The sequence below is a fragment of the Artemia sp. Qi Xiang Cuo genome, chromosome 14 (genome assembly GCF_049724085.1).
Source record: "Artemia sp. Qi Xiang Cuo chromosome 14, ASM4972408v1, whole genome shotgun sequence".
Taxonomy (NCBI): Eukaryota; Metazoa; Arthropoda; class Branchiopoda; order Anostraca; family Artemiidae; genus Artemia; species Artemia sp. Qi Xiang Cuo.
The window spans coordinates 69,189,002-69,214,356 of NC_142807.1; the positions used below are offsets into that span (position 1 = coordinate 69,189,002).

General features: G+C 34.3%; 1 protein-coding gene across 1 annotated transcript in view; it reads right to left on the reverse strand.

The window, feature by feature from the left end:
* orb (polyadenylation element binding protein orb) overlaps positions 1-25,355 on the reverse strand; it is a 61,516-nt gene that overhangs the window by 25,107 nt on the left and 11,054 nt on the right. Inside the window, exons 2-5 of the mRNA XM_089100098.1 lie at positions 24,560-24,749; positions 11,773-12,118; positions 5,382-5,454; positions 1,742-1,891 (exon numbers count right to left, since the gene is read on the reverse strand). Of these exons, the coding sequence (XP_088956224.1) occupies positions 1,742-1,891; positions 5,382-5,454; positions 11,773-12,118; positions 24,560-24,749 (759 nt within the window). The remainder of the gene's footprint in view (positions 1-1,741; positions 1,892-5,381; positions 5,455-11,772; positions 12,119-24,559; positions 24,750-25,355) is intronic.

The following is a 25,355-nucleotide window of genomic DNA, read 5'->3' on the forward strand; positions in this document are numbered from 1 at the left end:
GTTTGGGCATATACCACATCTTAGACCCATATTTGGCATGGTTCGCGAAAAGGTGATCACAGCATCTTCTTTTCTTTGTACCTTTCCTAAACTGCATATAGCTGATATAACTGCACACTCAGCAGGTTTTAGCGAGAAAGTGATTACAGCACAATATGTGCTGAGTGCAATCTTGTCATCGCTCCCACGGACAAAAGGCTGGAATATGACTTTTATTTTGCTCAAAATGTCGGATACTTGTCTGATAAACGCCCTATCGTTTAAGTTGTTCATTCATTGACGCATACTGGGACTGGTGTTTTTTTCGTTAGTTACAGCTTAGCGTGAAACAAGACAAAGAGAACTGACACAATAGATGGAAAATATATACATTGGACTATATATTTGCACATTAGGGATGGGGTAAAGTATTTGGACAGTGAGAAGTTAGAAAACCATTTTTGTATATTTGATTAGGATTGGGCGTCAGAAAAACATATTAGAAGGACTCTGGGTAGGGCGTATATCACACAAGTACCAATGTCTTCACACGTCAACTGATATAAACTAAGGTTAATCTTTTTCCACTGGTATCTTTCTATATAATCTGGGTGCTTGAATTCCACATCGAAACTAAAAGGAAAGTTATAACTGAGACCATGATGATAACTGGCAATTGTATTTTTGTAAACTAACAAAATTGTTAGCTGGCATTGTTGAAGAATGCCACTAGCAAATTGAATCGGTGCTGGAGGAAATTGGTGGATAATTAACTAATACTACTAACAACACACTACGGCACCTGAGACTAAAGCAGATGCGCAGGCTCCTCTTCAACCCCAAACTCAGAACCTTTATCTAATAGTTAAGATCTAGCACAGTGCTGTGTTGTTTATTACACAATAATTTTTCCTAGGAGTGCCATTCTTCAAGGTCATCCTGCAGCGCTGTTTGAAGTCATTGATCTAGTTAGCACATTGGCATATTAACAAAATTTTAATCATGATTAATATAACAAAAACAATTAATTAAAAAGGGCTTTTGAAGAGTCAGTGGGGGATATAGGGCGTTTAACCCTTCCCCTAGATGTTAAAAGCTATAGGAAATTAGGATGACTAATTTCTATGATACAGCCATTGGCAGAAGATTCATGATTGCTAATATGTCTTAGCTAGAAAGTTCTTTTGTTGTTTTCTTACAAACATCTTCAAGGACAAGGTAACCTAGTAGGCTAAGCTTGCTTTCTAAGCTTCTAAAATATTATAAAATTTTCCAAAATTTCTCTACCAAGCTTCTATATTTTGAATTTCCTACTCAGTTTATACGTTTCTGAAAGTTTTAATTGTTACCTAACATTGCCATGTCCGCAACCTAAAGGAAAATCTTTAGCAGCATTGTTAATTTGACAGCGGAAAAAAAAATCTTATATTGCTATATTTTCATAGCTAGACAGAGTAATGATTTAATTAAAGGACCAGGATAAATGAAAAGTTTCATAGGAAAAAAAAATTATATTTTACGTTATCATCTAACCCCGTTTATAAATTTTAAAAATTTGAAAAAGTCTAGTGGCCAAATTTTATTTGTCATGAAAGTGGTGTGGCTTGATCACATCCTAAGTGACGGAAGATGATTGGAAATACTTGAGCGATTAATTTGCGAAGACGTCAACTTTAAAACAAAACAAAAAATAAAATGGATGCATAAAACATAATATTTAAAAAAAAATACTGATTTAGCTGACCCTTAACAGAGGGATTACCTGCATAAAATGAGATTGAGCTACTGAATTGGCTCTCGTCATTGAGCTACTCAACATCATTGACTCAGAATCAGTCCTTCGGCGTTCAAATGGAAAAGACATGGAAGGTCCACTGGCCCCTGGAGTTGAAGCCGCACTTGGTATAAACGACTGAAATTATTATAATCTGTGTAAACATAAAACGTGTTTTTTAAAATAATTCTTGTTCAACGGACTAGATTCATTTGAGACAATACTAGTTGTAGTAAATATCTCAATTCTATAATTAAGTATACAATATATCATTAAAAATTTCCTCAGAACTAGATAATTTATTAAACTCAGAAGAAATAAAGTGGGAAAAACTGAGTTTAAATTAGGGATCTAAGTTTTACGGCTCAGTTTTCATTTAAAAAAATGAGTTTCTCTTATCCGAGATAAAATCCTATGCATAATTTAACATAATTTTCCCGTAAAGTTAACATCACATGTTGTTTGTTTAGTTGGAGATAGAACTGTCAACAGGGCCACATCCAGTATTTTTTATTTGGGGGGGGGGGGGTCGTCACAAAAACCTTGCAAAAAGCAGCCCAAAAAATTTTATGTGCATTTTTTTTACTTGTTTTTACAAGTCAAACAAATTTCTGGGGGGAGGGAATAAAACCGGTAACCCTTTCCATCCCCACCCCCACCCCCTGGATACTACCATGGGTATAAATACCCTTGTTTGGAAGAATCAATTTTAATAAGTTATTTCTTGTTGCTTAGGTAAATTCACATCAGTTTCTTTCAGTTCACCTTTATGGATATGACTTTGATACATGACCGTCAAAAGGTTTTGCTCTTATTTTAAGTTTTATTTCACCTAAAGATAAGAAAACGCCAGTATTTCTTTGTTGTTGTTGTTTTTTTTCACTCTCTTTTGTTTCCTTTTTCTATTTCTATATTTTTCCTATCTTTCTACGGATCGAGCTTTACGCTCAGAAAAATACTTTTCGTTTAACTGTCATCATAAAATACTTGATTAGAATTATGTTGATTTATATGAAACTGTTTCAGCTCTACAGAACGATTTTTTTTTTTTTTTTTTTTTTTTTTTTTTTTTTATGTGTGTTGTATTCACGGTCCCAAAATACCTGTTACCAAACCAAGTTTCAGAAACTTGTTTTCGCTACACAATCAAATTCTGTAAAAACTGGTTTTTATTCTATAAAAACTCAAATTCCACTGCTTTTAGTCACGTCAACTTTCAGGCATAGCCCCTCCCCCCTCCAACTCACCTGATATTCTTAGATGAGCTTCTTAGCGATTCTGGAAACTTTTTTTTTCTTTTGTTATTCTTTTTGCGTGTATTTCAAATCTTAAAATACATTTTTTTTCAAAAATAAAAATGAAGTATGTCCTAAAGCGCTTCTAAAGGCAGCACTTAAATTTTTAAGGGATATATTTTCGGATTTTTTTTATTTTTGATTGTATTTGTTTTTGGGTTAAGTAAAGACTTGTGTCACATGCTCGTATTTGTAATTTCTCCGAGAAATCCTTTCCAAATTAATAAAAAAACTAAGCTCTAAATATGAAAGTTTCGTCAAAACCTGGGCCTTTGACTGGTATGCGTCTTGTTTGTGTGTGTGTGTGTATTGTTTTTTTTTTTTTTTTTTTTTACTGTAATTGGCGATCAATCGTTTATAAAAAATAAAAAATTTGACATCAATTGTACAACAAAAACAATGCTGAACTCAAAAGCTTCCTGTACTAGGTATTACAAAGAGAGAAAAAAAGAGACTTGCCGTATTTTGGAAAAGGCAAAAACTTCTAAGCAAATTAAATTTCTAAGCATGTATTATATGTGCATATATTTTATGTTTTTTTTTACTGTAATTGACAATCAATCGATTATAAAGAAACAATTTTGACATCAAATGTACAACAAAAACGATGCTGAACTCATTACAAAGAGATATAAAAAAGAGACTTGCCATATTTTGGAAAAGGCAAAAGACTTCTAAGCAAATTAATAACTAAATAAATAAATTAATAACTAAATTAAAAACTAAATAAAATGCAGGAAAAGTATTGTAGATGCATGTTAAGTTAAAGAATATGGGCAAGACTATAGATTTGGCCAAAGTCTCATAGTACATTATGAATCCTCGCTCCTAACCTGCCCATTGGAGGCAAATAGCAGTAACAAATTTAAAAAATGAAATTCTCTAAGGATTATTACAGTAATTGTGAGGCATATATTAAACTACGTTCTTGTGTCCCTGCGTAAGTGCGTCCATTTAGACACACATTGATAAAAAAAACTCAAAAAATGTTTTTCACACTTTCAATAATAAATAAATATTGGAAAAAGCATGTTTTAGGTGCTCAAGACAGGCTAAGACTCAGGGTATTACTATCGATACTATTATATTTTAGAAAGGTCTATGAATTCGTCGTATTTTCACTGGACAAAATGCAGAGATAAGTCTATAAATTCTAGAATAAATTCTAGTATACTGATTTTTCGCATTTAGTAGCATAGATATTAAATTATCAGATACAGAAATTTTTATATTTAAATTTTTAAATACAGAAATGGCTTATCCAGCTTTCTTGTGAGTTTTTTTTTAAGAATTTCTAAGTTAATACAAAGATGGATTTAGGTATGAAAAATTTCCTTTTTTCTAGCTAACAATGAAATTAGAGCTACAAATTAGAAAAAAACATTAATTTCTAAAATATCTTAAATCCAAAGGTGGTGGTGTAGATGAGTCCCACCAATGTCTAATACAGTTAAAAAGAATTCTTCCCAAATATGTTAATCTTGAACTAACATTTTAAAATGATTTTTAGTAAAGTTTTGAATGATCCCAAAATAAGAATTAAATAGTGGAAATAAACAGGAACAATCAGTTGAGTGTCCTCAGGCTAGGTTAGGGGTATAATACCAGTTTAAAAAAAACATAAACAGTAGCAGCTTTTAAATTAGCCTTTCATTTTGTTTCTACCCATCTATAGAAAAACTCTTGGAAATTCATTAGGTATAGTAGCCTTAAACTAAAAATCTATAAAAAACAATAAATGAAAATCTAGAAAAATCTTTAAGTCCAGATGAGATACTAAACATAAACTGGACGAATCAGTTAAGTTTAATAAGCAGAGATGATTGGGCATAGATCTCAATTCCAAAAAAAAATGTAAATAGCATCAATTTTGATTTACCCTACCATTGATGTTCCAACTACATTTACTGAAGACTTTAGCCAACTTACCAACTACATTTACTGAAGAAAATTAGCAAGCATAATAGTCTTAAACTAGAAATCTCAAAAATTATAATTGAAGACCTCAAAGAACTTAAAATCCAAATGAGACAGTGTAAACAAATGAAACTACGAGTTCAGTGTACTCACGGAAATCTCAATGAAAAATTCATAGCATTTTTAGAGTTAGCCCAGCACAAGCATTCTTAATGCACCTGCAACATCTTTTTTGAAAACTTACAAGCCTATGTATCACCTATACAGCATATTTTGGAATGAGTCACCTACTTGAATGAATCATCTTCCGGAATAACCTATTAGAATGGATCAGCATAATAAATCACTTACAACATAATAAGAATCACCTATAGGAAGATTTTAATACACCTATAGCAGAGTTTTTGAGAACTTACCAAATATGAGTCTAGCTGTCCAAAGTCCCAAATACGACCATCCTGATGATGAGATGCTGATAATGGTGATCCTCTGTAAGATGTTAAATATTATCGTGGGAGTCATATAGGAGGGAGGAAAAAAGAAGAAAGAAAGTATTTTCATTATGATAACTAAAAATTATAGAAAAGACATTTAAAGAAAACAATAAAAACGGCAAAGCACCATAGGAAAGACAGACGTACATAAAACATATTAATGAATTATTGGATTTTGAAGAAGAGGTTTTTGGAAAGAAATACATTTAATTGAATAGAATATGCATTATGTCACTAGGGATTATTTGTCACAGATAATGCAGCAAAATGCAATACAATCAGGCCCAGATTTACCAATACGTCCACTAGGCCCGGGCCTAGGGGCGCACAATACCAGGGGGTGTAATAACTTATCACTGAGTGATTTTTTTCTTAACAAAAACCAGACAGATGTGACTTATCGTCAAAGTGCCAGGTGCAATCCACCGCCGCGCTGCCTATTCACACACAAGTGATTTTAAAACAACACAGGAAATCCATGGCCACATTCAAACTGTCAGATGTCTCCCAAGAATAACAGCTGAGAGCTATTACCTCTCCCTTTCATTAGTTTTGGCTCATCAGTAGTGTTCTCTTGATTGTTTCCGTTATCCTTAAATTTTTGGGGATTTTTCCAGAAATGTCGCTAAAATGGAGCGGCAAAAACGTTAGGGCCTAAAAGCGTCAAAGCTTTAAATTTGGCCTTGGGCAGAATTATCCAGATTACCAATAATATTTAAATAGAAAGTCCAAAGAAGAGACGAGAGGGAAATGGAGATAGAGGGGGAGAAAAAAAAAATAAAAGTCCGAACAACAGAAACCAATTTCGGAAATACAAAATAAAAATGGCAAAGCAAAGAAAATTAGAAGAAGCAAATATGAAGAGCAAAAGTATTTTTTTTCTGGATTTTTCTCACCAGCGGGTAGTTATCAATAAAAGGGGTTGATTGCAATCAATCAAAAAAATTTTTGTCACTTATTTAGGAAAAACGTCTCTGGTAAGACTACTAATATGAATACTCAATGTCTGAGGTTTGAGGTTTTTTTTAAAAGTTCATACCTAATCAAATCTTCTAAGATAAGCTCAAACGATTGGGGTACCGTATTTTTCTGAAATGCTTCTTTAAACTGTTAAGCCTTTTCTAAAACTCATATCAAGAAATCCTTTCGCAGTCACCTAAGGTATTTGCATTTTGGTTTTGGTATATGTAATGTAATATAGGGGAAAGACAGCTAAACTACTCAACATTAAAACACATAAAGATTAATACATTAGTTTGATCAAATCCGTCCACTTATTTTTTTTTACAATTTTTGACGTTGTCTTTATTTATGAAGAGTGTTTATTGTTTAATCTAAAAAACAGAAAAAGAGGGCTTCATCAGTCTCATCGTTTTCATCATTCATGCTGGATTTATTTGGATTATTGGTGGATTATTTTTAGATGACTAATTTTACATTCTCACATTAAGCAGCTTTGTTACGGAATGGCAATGGTCATCTAGCATTATTGGTTTTTTTTTTTTTTTTTACTTCTCATCTTTTTTTAGACCAAGGACATTAAACTCGGAGTCTACAGTCAACATTATTGAATTTTAGGGTTTCGCTGCTAAAGTAAATATTTAATATTTTTCTATGAGGCTACATCCAGATGTTATGATGAATGGTATTTACCTGAGACAAAAGAAGTTAACAGATAGAAGACAGAAAAGAAGCAGCAAGTTGTTTGTAATGTTCTGCAAGAACACGAAGCAGCTCTGCAAGCATGCTATACGCTGTCAGAGTTGAATGCAAAGCATTCAAAGTCTGGTACTTTCATTTGCCACTGACGGTGGTTTCATAAATATTTGGCCGATTGAGGCTACAAAACCCATATGTTCTTCTACTATCCACTTGTTTGAAGAAGTATGAACAAGTATTGTTATCCTGCAATACCGCTGCAGAAATAATTATTGACATGACCGTAAATATAGATTTTTGAAAAAATAGTTGAAAAATAAAAAAAAATCCCCCCCCTCCCCAATCGTGAATCGACACCAGTGTAATTTGGATCAAAACATCCACATCGTCTTAAAGGGAAATCAACAAGTTTTAAAACATTTTCGATCGTAGGACCGGCAATGGAGGGTGGTTCTACCAACTTACGGGCTTCAATACGTTTGAAGAATCGTTGGCGTTAGTTCCAATGAGTAAAACCACGTTAGGACAGGACATTTTTGTGTGTTTATGGACTTCTACAACATTTTTATAGCATTACTACGTAAGCCGCAAGCAAAATTAGCCGAAAAACTGAAATTTCGTAATGCACATTTCATAAACAATTAAAAAGTTTTGTGCCTAAAGATAATAAAGATGGATAATGTTTTGTCATATGTAAAACAAAAGTAGCAGGCTGCTTGACCTTTAAAGATGGGACAAGACACGAAAATCATTTAATTCAAACAGACAAAAGAATATTTAAAGGATAATAAAATTATTATTAATAAATAAAAAAAAACAGACCCAATTATTCCAATACACAAAAAAAAACATTCCAAAATGTGAAATAATGTAGGTTAATGCCGCTTGGAGATTGGGAGGGAGGTGGAAGGATTCTCCATGAAAATTAAGGACCCTCCCTCTCATTCTGTCGTAATACATAATTATAATGATAAATTTACATTCCAATTAATATAATAAATTCTATAAGATAATATAGATTAAATCAGCCACAATTTCCTTCATTACTTAACAATATAAAATTCAGTTATTCTACAATCTCTTGCTAAATCGAGGTCCCTTGACTATTCTGCCCCAAAATACTTAAGGAATTCAGGAATCTTAAAGATGAAATGTGGCAATTTCTTAAATTAGAAAAAAACCTATAACTTTGTTTGGTGATACATTTTAGCAGCAATATTTCACATTAACGGTTGATATTTCAAAACCTTTGAATGACTTAAATTTGGAGTTAGAAGAACAGGAGAAAATTAATACGAATATTTGAGATAAAATCAAGCATTAAAATGTAATAAAACCAATGTTAACTCAACCAAAAAGAGCGCATAAACTTTGAGACAAAAAAAAAATAGAGATTCACTAAATAATGCTTTATACGCCATCTAATTTAAAAAGGGAAACCTAGAAACATTCTAAGATAGTCATTCCTTCTGATTGAATTATTTTGGCAATGTCCCTTTTAATATTTATAAACATATCTTATTGAGTTTCAATTGTATTTATCGCTTTACATTTTATGACCCATTTATGTATATATATTTTTAGTTTGACAAGTTTGATAAAATGACAGTTTTACATAATGACTAATGAATGATTTATTCATTCTGAAAGTTTAAATCTTGCATTACTTTTCTATTTTTTAAATGAATCGTTGGTTTTTCAGCTTATTTTTATGCATTTGTCGCGCTCTCATTTATTGAGCCCACTATTTAAATTCCGCCCTTTGGCGCTTGTGACAGAGATTTTTAAAATAAACATCTTATCTTAAAACTCTCAGGTCAAATTCTCTTTCGGGTGAAAAGCTTTGCTGCTATGGCTAAATTCATTTAATTGAATATAAAACCGAACATGGGATGAATAATTATTTATAAGTTGGTTTTAAGGGGAAAACTTGTGCAAATAGGAAATTTGAAGCATTTTCCGACGCATTAATTTACAAATGAAACAGAAGTAACAATGAATCTATTTTCACCCGGGTGGGGAAAATCCACCTGCAGAAACAAAAACTTATCAAAATAGAGGACTTAATTTATTAAATATTGAATTCCGCAATAAGATGCAATTCTGTTAAGACTGTTTGGCTACCCGCTTACAAAAAAGAAAAAAATAAGTATGAACGCCGGTAGAGGGGTCAGGAGGGTGTCTTCCCTGGAATATAAAAAGACAATAAAAAGGGTATAAATATAGGGAAAGGAAAAGTATTCCCATTGAAATTTTGGTAGAACATTGTTCCTGGTAGTAATTACCTCCCATTAATTGGCGGCACTCATAAATAAAGGGAAACAAGATAGACGCCCCCTGCCCTGGATTTTGTCGGAGTTGATATCACATATTCAGACATAAAATGAATTTAGCAATCGATACAAATCTAGTTCTAAAAATTCAGATTTTTGGATGAATTAAAAACCAGAAAGACGTACCAGAAAGACGAATTAAAAACCAAGGGCCTACTAATGAGCCAAAGAAAAGTAAGCGTTATATTTAATACATAAAAATATATAAACTATATAAAAATAAACTAATGTAAAAGAATTACAAAATTTCCTTTATAAGGCAAGTAAGTGTATTGCAAAAACGAGTAGTCATTGTTAATTTTTTTGTAATTATTAATTGTATTTGTTAATTGTAATTGTTAATCATTACGAAGAATTACTTAAATGAACAATTTTATATTATAAAATATTTCAATCAGACACAAAAGGAACATGTTTCTTGATATTTCATGCAAGAGCTTAGCTGTTAATTTTAGCTGTTAATTAACAAGTTCATTTTAATCCAAACAAAGCCATACAAAATATTATTAAAAAATACACATCAGAAAAAATACATAAGTAATATTTAATCCCCTCCCAAGAAATAAAACCCCTAAATTATTGTCCTTTTTACACCAATTCGTTTTCTTATTTACAAAACTTGAACGTTTGTCCTATTAACAATCGTCTGCAGGATTTCTGGAATTCAAAAAGTTCTTCTCCTATCCAGGTCAAGGGATTATTTATAGATGCGACTTTAGCGAGCATTGGACTGAGGGGAAATTGTTAAGTTTGACTCTTGGTGCTTAGTTTAGACTTTTTGAATCTTTGGTGTTTTTACCGTTCCTGGCTTTGTTTTTTCTTTTTAAGCTTGAATTCTTTTTAGTTTTTGCTGTTTTGGTTTTCTCCTTTTTTTATTGTTAGGACGGCTTTCTTTCCCTCTTTCTGCTTATTCTTGGGATAGACTTCTGTTTATACAAAAACTAAAGAAACGTCTGTGTTCTAAAGAACAGCTCAGAACAGGCAAAGTCAATAGCTATTACGTACCAACAAAAGAATTGTATTAAAAAAAAATATTTACAAAAACTGTAGGAGCTAAAGATGTCGAATTATGTTTTTGAATTCAGTAGAATTGCTGTACAATAAAATTTTGTGTATCATTTTAATTTAGAGCCACACATTGTAATTAGAACCACTATTCCTTGAGTAGGACCACGAACAACTCAATTTTTAAGAACATGTACTGACCTTCGTTGTAATAATTGCAAAAAAATCTCACAGATTCAAAAATTTTAAGAACAAAAATTGCAGTTAAATTTCTGCAGCAAAATATAATCACAGATGCCACATATACCAGATATACCAGACGATGTACAAATACTACAAGAATTTTTACAATTACTACTATTGACAAATCAGTGAAGCACAACGCCATCTAAGGTCAAGAAATGGTAAAGTTGTCTCAGTTTCTTAGCACGACGACAAGATGGCAGTTCTGATTGTTAGCAGTTTTATTCAGCTTTCAGGCATAACGCCATCTGAGGCTGACAAATTGCAAAGCTTTTTCAGTTTATTTACCTCAAGAGTCACCCCTCTTGGAGGGAGAAGGCCTTGCGACAGATTTTTTGACAAAATTTTGGCTTCTTAAAAGCCCCGCATAACGAACTGCTTTCATACGACAAAATCGACCCATGATTCAAAAGGAAGAAGACCCGATTCAAAAAAATATCTAGACAATGATTTAAACACAGATTTTTACTTCAGGGACAGATTACTAGACACAGATTTACAGTAAACATTAAACACAGATTTAGACACTGGATTGATACCAAGTGACGAAGCGTTTTTACACTGGGTGATGAATCTCCATTAGTAAAAAATGAGCCATTAACAGGCCTATTGGAGCAACTCCTTTAAAAAATTAACAAGAAAGAGGACTATTAATACTAAAAAAAAAAAAAAAATAAAAAAGAGGCCTATTGGAGCAAGTCCCTTAAAAGATTAACACTAGAAACAATTGAAAAAGGTAATTCGCTGCTGGTTTTTGTTTTAATAACCTAGTCAAAAACTATCCTTATTTTGAGATGTTTGCTTATATATTTGAATATTAAGAATGTTCTTAAATATATTTTACGATTAATTTTGTTAAATTGTCTGCTAAAGAATTATTTGATCTTTTACAGTAAAACTCTTTTATGCAATTTGTTAGTATTAATCTTAATTTTACAGAATTTAAATGTGTAAAAAAACAGTTACGGAGCTTGGTATTAAGGGCTAAGAACATATAAAAATTAGACTTGGTTGAATTAAATTCTGGAAGGCTCGTATAACATTTCCTGGATAAATAATTTAAAAGAACTTACTCCCTATTTGAAGGTGTTGTCAAAGGGAGATAGGATGGTATCTGTCTAATTCTTCCGGAACCTGGGATGAAGTCATGTCTGCTTTGCGCAAGCGGTCCTACGCTAAATGAACGTTCTCGAACGTGGTTAAAGGTACGTGTTATTGAAGGGAGGTTTTCTTCGTGCTCTCTAGCCCCGAATTGCATTGCTTCTGCTTGTTTTCTCAGGTACAGAGGCTCAGGATACCGATTCATTTCATCTCCATGGCTGGATGATGAATCAAAATAAAAGGCGTTTCCCATGGTCCCTTTTGTTTCTAAAGAAGTTTCAAGGCTACTTCCAAACCCACTGTCTGTTTGACTCGTGTCTGAAATAAGGTTCAAACCATAATATATAGATTATTGTAACTAAATAGATAGAAAACAAACAAATGAGAAGACGCATTTTCAGAAATGAAAGGAAAGTAATGACTGTTGCCAGGGGATCCTTGCTCATTTCAAGCTTAATTGGTGTACTGCTTCTACTATTATTTAGGTGGCACAAAGCCACCTAAAGCCAACAGAGTAGCTCAATGCTGTGTCATTTTCTTGGCGAAGTTCTCAGAATTTTCAGACACGTCTTAATGTAGTCACAAGCCTGAAATCTTGTTGCTGCTCAAGTATATAAACAACCCAATAAGGAAAGTGTACAAAATTTATACTTTTAGCTAATTAAATGGAATTCCTTGAGATTCAGTTTTATTAAAGACTTTAACATCATTTGCACACTTTAGCAATACTGAAGGCCTCATTCCTTGGGAAAAATGCAGTCATACTAATAAATGAGGTTGTCTTGGAAAGGGCCCCCACAACTGCTAGAATTACAAGGTTTCTATGATTATTTTGTTTTTCTGTTTTAGATAAAATGAGGGGGAGGCATAGCCTACTGTAGATGAGTGTATGGTTTTTGAACGATTTTTCTTAGAAATAAAAAGTAAACACTAGGCTATTGTCAAGAGTGGATTCAGAATTAGTGTCTGGGGGGAGGGGCACCGATAAAAATTTATCTCCCCAGTCTATATTTGTCACCCCTCCGCCTCTGTAATTAATGCAACTTTCGACCTTCTGGGGTAAGTAGACCTAAGATCACTCCCTTAATCCGTCACTGGATATTGTAAAACTATGAGTAGTCAAGGTTAATGCTTTATTCTAAATAGGGTTTCAATGAAAATGTTTGTAGGCTAGTTTGTAGTATATCTTTCAAATAAAGAGCGAGAGTTTAAAGGAAGTGACAACCCTCTAATATACAGGATATTCTCTGTTTGCTTTGTGTTATTAACCCTCTACTTTTGTTGGAAAAAATGGTCTTCATTTCATTTTTTTTAGTATTCTTTTCAAAAGATGCTAAAAACGAGGGATTTATCGTCTCCCTCAACCCCCACCCTTTAACGTAAAATTGAAATTTGCAAAACAGTCCTTCGTTTATCAGCGAATCAAAATAAAATTGGAATTTAACTATAAACTTGGGTTTAGTACTATACTCTAAAATTTAAAAGATAATATTTTGCGTCAAAAACCATATTATTTGCATTTATTTCTGAAGGACTATTTGGCAATAGTTTGAAAATTATGGGTCTAGTGAAGTGCTTTCATAGAATTTAGGTGCCCCCCCCCCCCAGAATAAATCCCTAATCTTCCTGATAATAACTATGCAATAGTCTAGACCTTTAGTTCTACGGGATAACGGTTCACTTTTTATGGACTGTTAATATGTTTGCGAAAAAATGGTTTACTGCATGCCAATACGACCTTTGTAAGTGTGAGGCTATTTATATAGCCCTTTTTATTATAGCACTTTTTATATAGCACTATTATATAGCACTTTTATAGCAGTTTTTAGCACTATTATATAGCACTATTTAAATAGCACTTCAACAGTTGTAAGTTAATGAGCTTTTTCAAAATTATGATCAAAAGCATTTCGACCTTACTTAGGCCAAGAGTATTGTTTCATGGCACAAAATTAAATTAAATGACACTTTTTTGTAGCCGGGTCTCTTCTGTTATAGCAGGACTTAACAAAAAATTGAACTAAAAAGACAGAAAAATGTTATAGGCAAATTTTCGCTAAGCTTAAAAATGGTTTTCCGAAAAAAAATTTCAAAGTTGAAAAACTTCTTAAAGCATTTTAAGAAGTAGTGCTTTTTATAGTGATGTGCATAGTGATGTGTGATTTCAATTGATATGTGAACTTCATCTGATGGCAGTTTTTTTTATAATCCGCACATATCGTTGTTTGTAGCTTCATTGTTGTAAGCGACATGCGCAAACTCTTAGAGTTAATAAATCTATGAAAGTAAAAAACGGAGATTTTTACTCAAAAAAAAAAAAGGAAAGTAAAAGAAGCATTTTGAGAAGGTGTTATTTATTATTGTTGAGTGTATCATAGGTAGTGCAATAGCATTGCCTAAGTAAAAAACGATGCTGGCACAATGTGTTATTTATTTTATTTCTTTAGACCAGGGCACTTCGTATCGAAGGAGCTGTCGTAGAAACTTTGAAAAGGGCTCATTCGTTTGGAAATTGAAAGGGCTTATGCCGTTTTTAATAGTCGGAAGCGATTGGAGGGCAACAAACCCGCTTATCCCACCCACTTTTTCCTCAAACACATCCAATCGAAATTTTGAGATAGCCATTTTGTTCAATGTAAATAAATAAAGATTTTATTTTCAAACGCATAAAAACAGTCATGCCGATCAGCGGCAGTTTTTGTCATAATAAGACACTAAACATATAAAACATATGAAAATCACAGCCATAGCCATCGTGCTGCAAAAATATACATTCATTCGAAATACCGTAGATTCAAACTAAACAGAGGCAAACAGAGTCAAACGAATAAATAGAATAAAAGAATAATGAACTAAAGAAAATAAATATACACAATTATTGAGGAGTGGGTGCAGAATTATTGAGGAGTGGGTGCAGAAATCTTGACTAACGAGGGAACAAAACTACTTGCTTACCGCACATGCCGTGCTGGTACCAGCTGAATTTTTGGTACCGATTGAGCTATATTTCGCGGGAGCCTTTGGCGTGAAGGGAGATGCTCAGGGGGGGAGGATTTCCTGAAGACCTGGATTTTCCAAAATATTGACACCAAATTACGTGGAAAATGTTTCAAAAGGGAGCAATAAGGGACTTTGGGAGATTTTGACGCTACCAGAAGAACTCGGTATTGGATCGTTTCCAGGCGGTCCTTCTGGTCCGAAGCTAGGCCGTAATTCCAAACGGGACAAGCGTATTCTACCAGCGGTCTCACAAATGTAAGAAAAATACACAATAGGTGAGGGGTTGGAACACCATGACGAGCAAGGAGTTTTAAAGAAAGGATATCCAGGTTTGCCCGTTTGATTATTTCCTGTGTCTGTTTTTCTCACTTCAGGTCATGTGTGAGATATATTCCCAAGAGTTTGATATTCATGATGCCTGAAAAATTCTGTAAAGCAAGGCATGAACTATCCCACAGAAGAGAAAAAAATTAATATGAGCGATTTTTCACGACTGACGATCATTTTGCCCTCCTCAGCTTAAGTGATAAACTCGCAATTATTCTGTCTGCCTCACCTGAAACACTCTTTTCACCTAGCTCCAGTACGGATAGATCATCAACGAACTCAAAGCAATCCGAGTCATCATTTGCTAACTCATTAACCATAACCAAAAAAAGTAGAGGGCCTAAAATTGTTCCCTGGGAAACCACGGTAAATTGGCTGGGGATCAGAATAGGCTGATTTATACTTAGTTTTTTTACTTCTACCTGAAAGAAAATTTGCAACTATTCTTATCAAATATACATCAACATTAAAGTTTGTCAAAAGCTTGTGGATAAGGGTTCTTTGGCAGATCAAGTCAAATACTTTCTTTAGGTCAATCGCGATGAGGCTGACCCAGCGTTCCAGTTAATCAAGATGCTTTGAAACCTTATCAAGCAAACTAACTAAGTAATAGCTTATCGAACCTTTTGGGAATATTACCGAGTTGCTGAGGGTCGATTTTATGCAGAATAAAAGTTTTCAGCCACCCAGCGATGAAATTTTCATAAATCTTGCTAAAAATCGATGTCATCGTAATAGGCCACACACCAGGAAAATCAAAGGGGCTCCTTTTTTGGGGATAGGTGTTGTGGATACCCCTTTCCAATTTCGCGGATACTGGTCTGATATTATAATCTTGTTGAATATTAAAGCTAACGGAGCACTCAAAAATTCAGGAAAAGCCTTAATGAGGTCAACAGGAACATCGAGTGGGGTAAGACTGGTCCTCTTCAGTTTTATCAATTTGAGGCAAACTTGAGATTCTGTGATGATTGGAAATCTATAAGATCTAGAGATGCACACGGAAAATCCTCTCACGGCCACCATTTCCCCAAACACACCAAAACAAAATTTAGAGATAGCCATTTTTTTCAATATTGTTGAAAAATCTAGAAATTAGGTCTTTGAGAATGAAAACCCCCCACAGCCCTCGGGGTAAGGGTTGTAAGTTATGCCCTTGGGGCATATAAGGTTTTTATAGACAGCGCTGTTGTAGAAACTTAAAAATGGGTTCATTCGATTGGAGATTGAAAGGGTTAGTGCCCTTTTTATTAGTCGAAAGTATTGGAGAGTAACTAACCCCCTCTCACGACCACCTTTCCCCCAAACACATTCAATCACAATTTTGAGTTAGCCATTTTGTTCAACGTAGTTAAAAGGTCTGGAAATTATGTCTTTGAGGATGACAAACCCCCCGCAGCCCACAGGGCAAAGGCTGACAGTTATGCCCTGGGGGCATATAAGTTTTTTTTTATAGAAAGCGTTGTCGTAGAAACTTCAAAAAGGGCACATTCAATCGGGAATTAAGAGGGCTAGTGCCCTTATTCATATTAAAAAGCGATCGGACGGCAAATGCCCCCTCCCCACGCCCATCACCAAAAATTTCTGATCAGCATTTTGATATGGCCATTTTGTTGAACGTAGTTTAAAGGTTCAGAAATTATGTCTTTGAGGATAACAATCCTTCTCCCATAGCCCTCAGGGCAAAGGTTGTAAGTTATACCCTTGGGGTATATAACGTTTTTATAGAAAGTTTTGTCACAGAAGCTTCAAAACGGCTCATTCGATTGGAAATTGAGAGGTCTAGTGCGTTTTTTATTAGTCAATAGTGATCAGAGGGCAAATCCCAAGGGATGTAAATTATGCCTTGGGGACATTCCCCGAGCAATTTTAGGAATATTTTTAAAATTTAAGGTTTTTATAGAAAGCGTGGTCATATAAACTACGGAAGGGGCTCATTGGATTGGTAAAAAGACGCTCTAATCTCTTTTTAAGAGTCGATGTGATCCGAATGCAGTAACCCCCTCCTCCCTACACACACGTCGTATTGTCCCGAAACGCATCTAATAGAAATTTTAAACTAAATCTCAATGAAACAAATGTCCGAACGATAGATACAGACGATCTGCGAAAATTTGGAATCGTGCAGGTTACACTTAGTTCGGCAGTAATTACCAATGATTTTGTCGAGAAATAGAAGATAATGGACCTGAAGATGAATTCTGATCAAGTTGTTTACCCAGTATTTGTGGAAAAATATGGCAAACGCCCAGTTGTCATTTTTCTCTGAAAAATACCCGGCGAATCTTTAGCTGATAAAGTAAGAGCAGTGCTCTGACGCGATGGGCAGGTCCTGAACATGCGTTGAAAAATGTCCGAAGGGGAAGATTTAATTGAGGTAGCCACAGGCTAAGCTTCAGCGCTTATGTATATCGAGTCCCACATTCCACCGGCGGTTATGATAAACCAAGAAGAGAAGAATTTTATATACTACGATGCCCAACCCAAGCTTTGTTTCATATGCCACAACGACGACCATGATGCTGCAAACTGCCCGAGAAAAAATCCAAACCAGAGAAGGGGTACAACAGGAAAAAGCCACAATCCTTGGGAAACGGCCGGGTTAGCCACGCCGACGCAACCAACGATCCCAGATAAATCTAAATCAGCACTACCGGGTATTGTATCGCTTAGCAGCAAGGAAGCAGTCAACTTAGTTTTCGCAGCCACCTCACAAATTTGCCAACCAGAGAATCCCAAAGAATATACCACCTCTCAGCTCGTAAAAAATCCAGCAACAGAAGCAACCAACTAACTGGGTCAAACTCAGTGTGCTAACAATGAAAAGAATGAAGAGGGGAGTACTCAGCACAAAGTAAATGAAAGAGCGTTGATTAGCAAACAGTCACAGACACCACCTCCGGGCACGGATTTGGAGAAAAACCTAGAAACAAAAGAGCCGGGAAACACTTCCAAAAGATAGTATAGTAAAGTCTCCCAATATTTGGTGGAGTCAAACAGTGCGGAGAAAAAAGGTGCGAAATCAAGCGAAAAAAAAAAATTAAAACAGGAAAAAAAAGACCTTAACAAAAATATTGCTTTCAGAATAGGAACTCTAAATGTAAATGGTCTAAAACAGGAGAAAAGACAAAAATTGCTACTCGATTTTATTTTAATAAATAAATTGAATATTTTGTGCATCCTGGAGGTAGACACTACGATTATGAGTTACCTTCGAGAGAAAGGTTATAAGTTTATATCAACTGGGGTGGCACCTGACACAGGATTCATCACCTGACACAGGGAAATGATGAAAACATAAATAAAGAGAGCCTGAAATATGAAACCAATGGAAAAGTGAGCAGCATCACGTGGCAAAATATCACTTTGGTTAATGTACACTTACCGTCTAGCACAGATAATTTTGAGAAACGCGAAGAAGTCCTCAGAAGGAGAATTATCAAGCATCTCACAGCAGAATCAATGATTGTCTTAGGTGACTTCAATTGCGTATTACAGCAAACAGACATCAAAAGTAAAGCCAAGAAAAATGACAAGAGGAAACTAAGCGAAGAACTAAAAAAATTGTATGTGTTTGAGAGCTGAAAGATACCTGGATAGACAAGAATAAAGAGTTATATTACACCCGTATTAACGCAAGAGGTGCGAGCCGTATAAACAGAATTTACTGAACTTTAAACCTCATGAAAAATGTGACAAAGATTGAAAGCGTTTTGGTACCTTTCACCAATCACACGGCCTTAGTTATGACGTTCAACTTTGATCCAGACAGGACCGTAGTATCGACGTAAAAAAAACAAGCATTTTGGAGAATGGACCTAAATATATTACGAGAAAAAGAGATCAGAACAATAATTCGATGTAAAGTAAAAGAATTACTAGGAGTTTACACTGAAGAAACAGACGTATGCCAGTTTTGGATTAGGTTCAAAGCAAAAATAGGCCATTTCATTAGAAGTCTTGAAAAGCAACAGAGAATAGAGAAAGAAGCTCACAAGCGCCACCTGTATAGGACATTAACAGACCTAAATGAGGAAATGGATTTAGGGAAAAGCAACTGGCAGGAATATTACGAAATAAAACAGAAAATAAGAAAAATTGAAGAAAAAGAGTTCAAAACCTTCAAAATAAGAAATAGATTACAAGAGTTGGAAGGATCAAGACTTATAACGGTGTCAGAATAAGTTAAAGCGCAAGCAAAGAGAAACGAAAACCAAATCGGGAAAATGAGAACCGAAAACGGTGAAACAACCTCGGATCAAACGATAATATTAAATGAAACCGCCTCCTTTTACAGGGTGTTGTATAAAAAAAAAAACTCCAATAGAAAGCACAACAGAGAACTGCTTCGGTGAATTCAAGTCCAGATACCGGGTTACAGAAGAAGAAAATGCAGAAATAGGGGAAGAAATTATGAGACATGAAGTAGAAAAAAGTGATATCTGGGTTAAAAAATGGAGTATCGTCAGGAATGGACGGGCTAAGCTATGATTTTTATAAGTTAACATGGAGCGAAATCGGGCAATTTTTAATAAAAGTGCTAAATGAATTTGGGTCAAGAGGACCCCCTGAAAGTGAACTGTCATTTATATCACTGATGCACAAGGGAGGACCCAGAGAAGACATCCGAAACTGGCAACCAATCTCACTAACAAACTGTGACTTTTGAATGTGTACTAAAGTATGGTCTAAAAGAATGGAGAAAAGTGGAGAAAATAGTGGGAGATTACCAGTACGGTCGAATAAAAAACAGGAAAGCCCAGCATTTCCTGACAGTCCTCAAAGACCTTTGCCTTCGACAGGGTAAAGAAAAGTACGATGAAAAAGTTTTGGGTTGGAACTTATTAGCCCTAGTCGGTGCTGACGTAGTAAAGGCGTATGATTCCGTAATACGAGAGATTTTGTAGTGTTTAATACGAGAATTACCTGAGTGATAGGTCTTACGAAAATAAGATCAATATAAAGACAGTGAAGAAAGCATTGAAATATGAACTAAAGAGTTGTGAAGTGGAGGCCATAGATAAAATTTCCGATGATCAGAAAGATGTAACTATACGGTGTAATAGTAAAATATTGAACTCGCATGTTAATAAACTGAGAGGAATTAGTCAATCCGGACTTGGCCCAGTTAAAGATAGGAATTGGTCCGCAATTAGTGATAAGGAAAAAACTAAAGAGAGATGGGCTTAACATTTTGAGAATTTGCTTATCCGAGATAGAGTTCCAGGAAAATATATAGAGGAAAATGAAAAGGTTTGTGATGCCAACATGTCCTGACAGTTCTCAGAGACCTTTGCCTTCGGCGATATAAAAAACGATGGAAAAAGTTTTAGGTTGGAACCTATTAGCCCCAGTTGGCGCTGACATAGTGAAGGCCTATGATTCCGTAATACGGGAGATTTTGTGGTTATTAATGCGACTAAAGATGAATTTTGGAAAGAATGTCATAGATAAATTGGAAAGAATATATTCTGAACCGAAAGTGGTTATAAAAGTAAATGGAAAACTGACGACAATAATAAACATAGAAATAGGTCTACTGCAAGGGGACCCTTGTTCTGGAACGCTATTTGAAATATATGTGCAGCTTCTTAGATGACGGAAATTTTATCACAAGAAGTGAAAATGATGTTAAAACTGTGTGAAGGGGTTTGCATTGGTACGAGCAAGGATTTCACATGAAAATACACAGACAAAAGAGCAGTGTTTTACCCTTGAACAAATCGGCAAATTACGACGACATAGAAAGAAACTGCTGGCTCCCGTTTGCGGAAAAAGCGCGAGTGTTGGGCCTGACTTTTCAGAAAGTGTTGAACACGAAAAAAGTTGGGAGGAAAAAGTAAATAAAATAGTGGGGATATTGAGTCAGTCGAGAAAAAGCCTTTTCAAAACGATGTTCGAAAGAGTTCTGTATGTCAATACACATTGCCTCACGATATTATTTTACATTGCTCTTGTTTTCGCATTACTTGAAAACCTTGCCAAAACAAATTGAAAGAGCCATCTGGAGATTTGTTTGGACGGGGAAACTTGAAAAGCTACAAATAAAAATGCTATACTTTCCTGTGGAATTGTGCGGTTTCAGCCGATTTCAGGGTTATATGCAAGACGCTCTTCCTCAGAAACATTTATGAACTTGTGGTTTAAGAGGAGCCATCAACTGCAATTACGAGGCAGTGGTTTCTCCCTATAGTGAATGAGGATGCACAAGAAAAGGTGAAAAAATTGAGCAAAAAATTCCGACCCCTCTGCGATGGATTGTCAGCCCCCTGAAGAAAGCAAAGGAATTGGGAGCACTGAGATGTGACTTGGGAAAGGAGGAACTAAAGAAGGTATCGCGGGATGTTTTTAGAAGTGAGAAAGAGCCGAATTATAGAGCTAGAGAAAGGGAGACGTTCATTGATTTTCAGTTATCTTTTAAAAATCTAAGTGAATTGCCGTTTAGTTATGAAACAGAAAGAGTTTGTGTACTACATTATTCATGGAATATTACCTTTTAGTGATAGAGTTAGTCGCATATTGAAAACTCAAACGCCTACTTTGTCGATGTGTGGAGACGAAGTGCTTGACGGATTATTGCACGAATTGATTCAATGCCCCTCGAACGGTGGATTACCCCAAAGATTATTGGAAATATTAGAAAATGAAGGAATAAAAACAACGTCTGTAGAAGAAAATAAGAAAGCTCTAAAGCTGTACTTTTGTGTTAAAGGTAAGCCAAGGAATTATGCGTTGTGTTTGTTATTGACAAGTGTTAGCATGTATGTGTGGAAAATGCGGAAACTTCAGAAGCAGGTCAAAGTTCCTTTGGCGAATGTTTGGCTTGAAAGTTAAGGGGATGACTTGAGACGGAGTCGAGTATGGAGGGAGGGAGTAGATGTGGAATGGATGATTAAAATTGAGTTTTAAAATATGAAAATTTTGATTTAAATGTTATATTGTAAAAATTATTTTAAATTGTATTTTAAAAAAATAAGTAAAAAAAAAAAAAAAAAGATATGATGTTAGTATTAAGATAAATGATTTAATTTATTTTTTTATTGGTTTTGTTTGGTTTTTTAGTAGCCAAATAGGTATTAAATGATTTTAGTAGTTTATTTGTGTGTTATTGAAGAAGGATTAGAATGGCATGCCTAAAGATATTGTAAGGGCACAGCTTTCTACTCCTCCTAGGTTTGTTTTGGGGTTGAGGGAAGGTTGAGAGGATGGAGGATGTTGTATAATTGATCGAGAACAAGGTTTTATGAGAAATATTTGTGTATTATTAATGTATTTCCACAGTGAAAGGGGTGCCCTATGGCAGAAGGGCACCCTGCTAAACCGGGAATGGTACTTTTTTTTCAGTTTTGAATTTTTTTGTAGTATACCTTGTCTTTGTCAATTATGTTTGGCTACCCAAATCCAAATTTAAAAAATGAAAGTTGTTTTTAAATTAGTGTAAGTGACATTAACGTTTGAAATTAAGTGAAAAAGATTATTATGTCACCGAGAGGAGAGGAGGTGGGATTTAAAAAAAAAGAAAAAAATAGAAATTTTAAGAAAGCCATTCTATTCAAAATAGTCTAAATATCACTTAACAAGACCTTTGGGGTCGAAACGAACACCTGAGATTAGGGGCAAGGGTTGTAAGTTATGCCCAGAGGGTATTTAAGGTTTTTATGGAAGGTATGGGTGTTTAACCTTAGAAGAGGCTCAGTCTTTCTCCCTGAAAAAGACTATGTCAATATAAAACGAGCAGAAATTAATTAAAACAAACTTTTTCCACAAGATAAGTTTCTCAAAAAAGTAAAGAACTCCATTAAACAAAAATGAACAAAAAAAGAATCAAATAATCTACAAGCATACAACTACCATAAATCAGTATCAATAAATAAATAAAACCAAAGACAAACAGAAATTAAAATAAATAAGAGTCAAACTCAAAACGAGCAGAAATTAATATGAGTAGGGTTCAAAACCCCTATACTTTCTAAAAGCCAGAACATAATTTGTACTTTACTGAAAAAAAATTCTTTTCAAAGTTTTCACTTTTATAACTTTAAAAAACCAAAAATTAATTAAGATCTTAAGGAATAAATATCATTATACGTATATTAAAGTGACAATGTACTTTTTTCAAGTAAATCCATTTGAATTTATTTTAGATTCTGGGAAAAAAAGGGAAAGATTGCATATGAAGAGAAAACTTTTAGACAAACGTAAAAGTTTAAGTCAAGCCTTGACTAGACATTTAAGTCAAACTAAAAAACAAACATATTTTACTAGGAACGTATGCAAGAATCTTAATAAGAACATAAGAATTGATGATTTGTAGAGCTTGAGGCAAACAGAAACTACTTTAAATGAATAAATCAAACATATAACGAAGAAAAGTCGAAATAATAATTAAGTTAAATTTCAAACAAATCACAAATAAGAGTGGGGCTGCAGCCCCCTCAAACCACCAAAACGCTAGTGTCACTTGCGCTTAACGAGAACTGATGTTCTTCGGAGATAATAGCTCACATATTCTTTGATAAATTTAATAGTAACGAACATTTTTTTTAAAATTTAAGTGAAAATTTTACAACAAAAGTAGAGAGGACTGAAAATGTTTTTAAAATCAAAACTCAGCAACAAAATACCTCTAATGTCTTTAAAATCTTAAAACGGACTTTTTTCAAATGAAATTAGAGAGTCATTAAAACGAACAGGCATTACCCTTGGGTCAGATTTGCCTTAGGATTGCTAACCCCAACTATGAACTCCTTGCAAGAGAATAATATTAAGTTTGTAGTTAAAACTCTTTTAGGCTTAGATTATGTAAATAATTTGAGTATCCTAGCTAAACTGTTTGCGAGTTGAATGAATTTTTTAAGGTTTTGAGAGTTCAGGGTACGATAAAAGGTTTTGAAATCTATGCTAAAAAGACTAGGTTACCTAGACTAGGAATTAACAACGATGAAGGTTAGGAAAAATTAATGTTAGGAAACATAAATATAAATCAAGTAGAAAGCTTTATTTAAGTGGGTAGCATTATTAGAAAGTAGGGTGAATGCAGCGAGAATGTTTTCGAATGTTCAGCTTTCTAATTGGAAGTAATTTTTTTAGGGGAATACCTGATGATCCTGCAGACGACGCTAACAAAGACAATTTTTGTGGTTAAAAATATTTCTAATGAAGTTGTAAGGAAAAGAGAGTAATTTAAGTTTTTGTTCCCCTTTTTTTTGTGTTTGTGGTTGTTTTTTGTTTGGAACAAGAGATATGAGCAATATCTGCGTTATTATATTCTAATACAAATTGGAGAATATTCTGCTGTTTGACTGATTATAAGAATTGTTGTATATTATTCAGTATATTATTTATTATTTACGTGCATGGAAGATTTTGCAAAGAGTATGCAAAGGAAAATAAAACAAAATAAAAAACAAATAAAGCAATGACAACACTAACCAGTGTTTCCGGTAGAATAACTTGAACTCGTGCTTAAAAGTGTTTCACCATCTTTAGGTTTGGAGTCGTTTTTAACAACAGAAAAATTTGAGCTCAAGGTCATGAGTGTATCACCATCTTTTGATTTTGAGTTGGCAACCTGCTGTGATAATATTTCGTAGGGACTTGGGCGACGATTAGGGTCTAAAGCCTAAAATAAAAGAATGCGAAGATAAATATAGAGCTGAAAGCAAAATGAATTAGAATTACACTGTGCTAACTAAATACAAAAATTAAAGTTTTATTCAAATGGAAATAAAGATATAAATGCAAAGTTTAAAGGAAGAGAAACTATAAGGAGTGTCCTGTCCTGCTCCTCTAAGCCCCCCCTTGCTCCTCTTTAAGCTAAATTTTTAACTAGCTTAATTAATCTTTAACTTAATTAAGTAACGTTGAATACCTGTAATATATTCGAACATAGGCGCATTGCAAAACTACACAGTCCACAGTTTGGCTGGTCAAATGGTCAGGGTTGCCACCAGTAGCACGAAAGTGCTATTTTAGCGCTATGTAATTATGTATAGCACTGTAGCACCTATTCAGGGTTTCTACCTGTAGCACGAAAGTGCTATTTTAGCACTGTTACAGTCAATTTTTTGACTATAGCCCCGAAAATCGCTGTGTAGCTCACACATTTGGACAATTATAGCACATTAGGAACTGACCGTGGTGGTAACCCTACTAATGGTGCTTTCACACTAAGGCATAAGCCTTTCACATTAGCATAACTTCATATTTTATGGTAACCAATGCAATC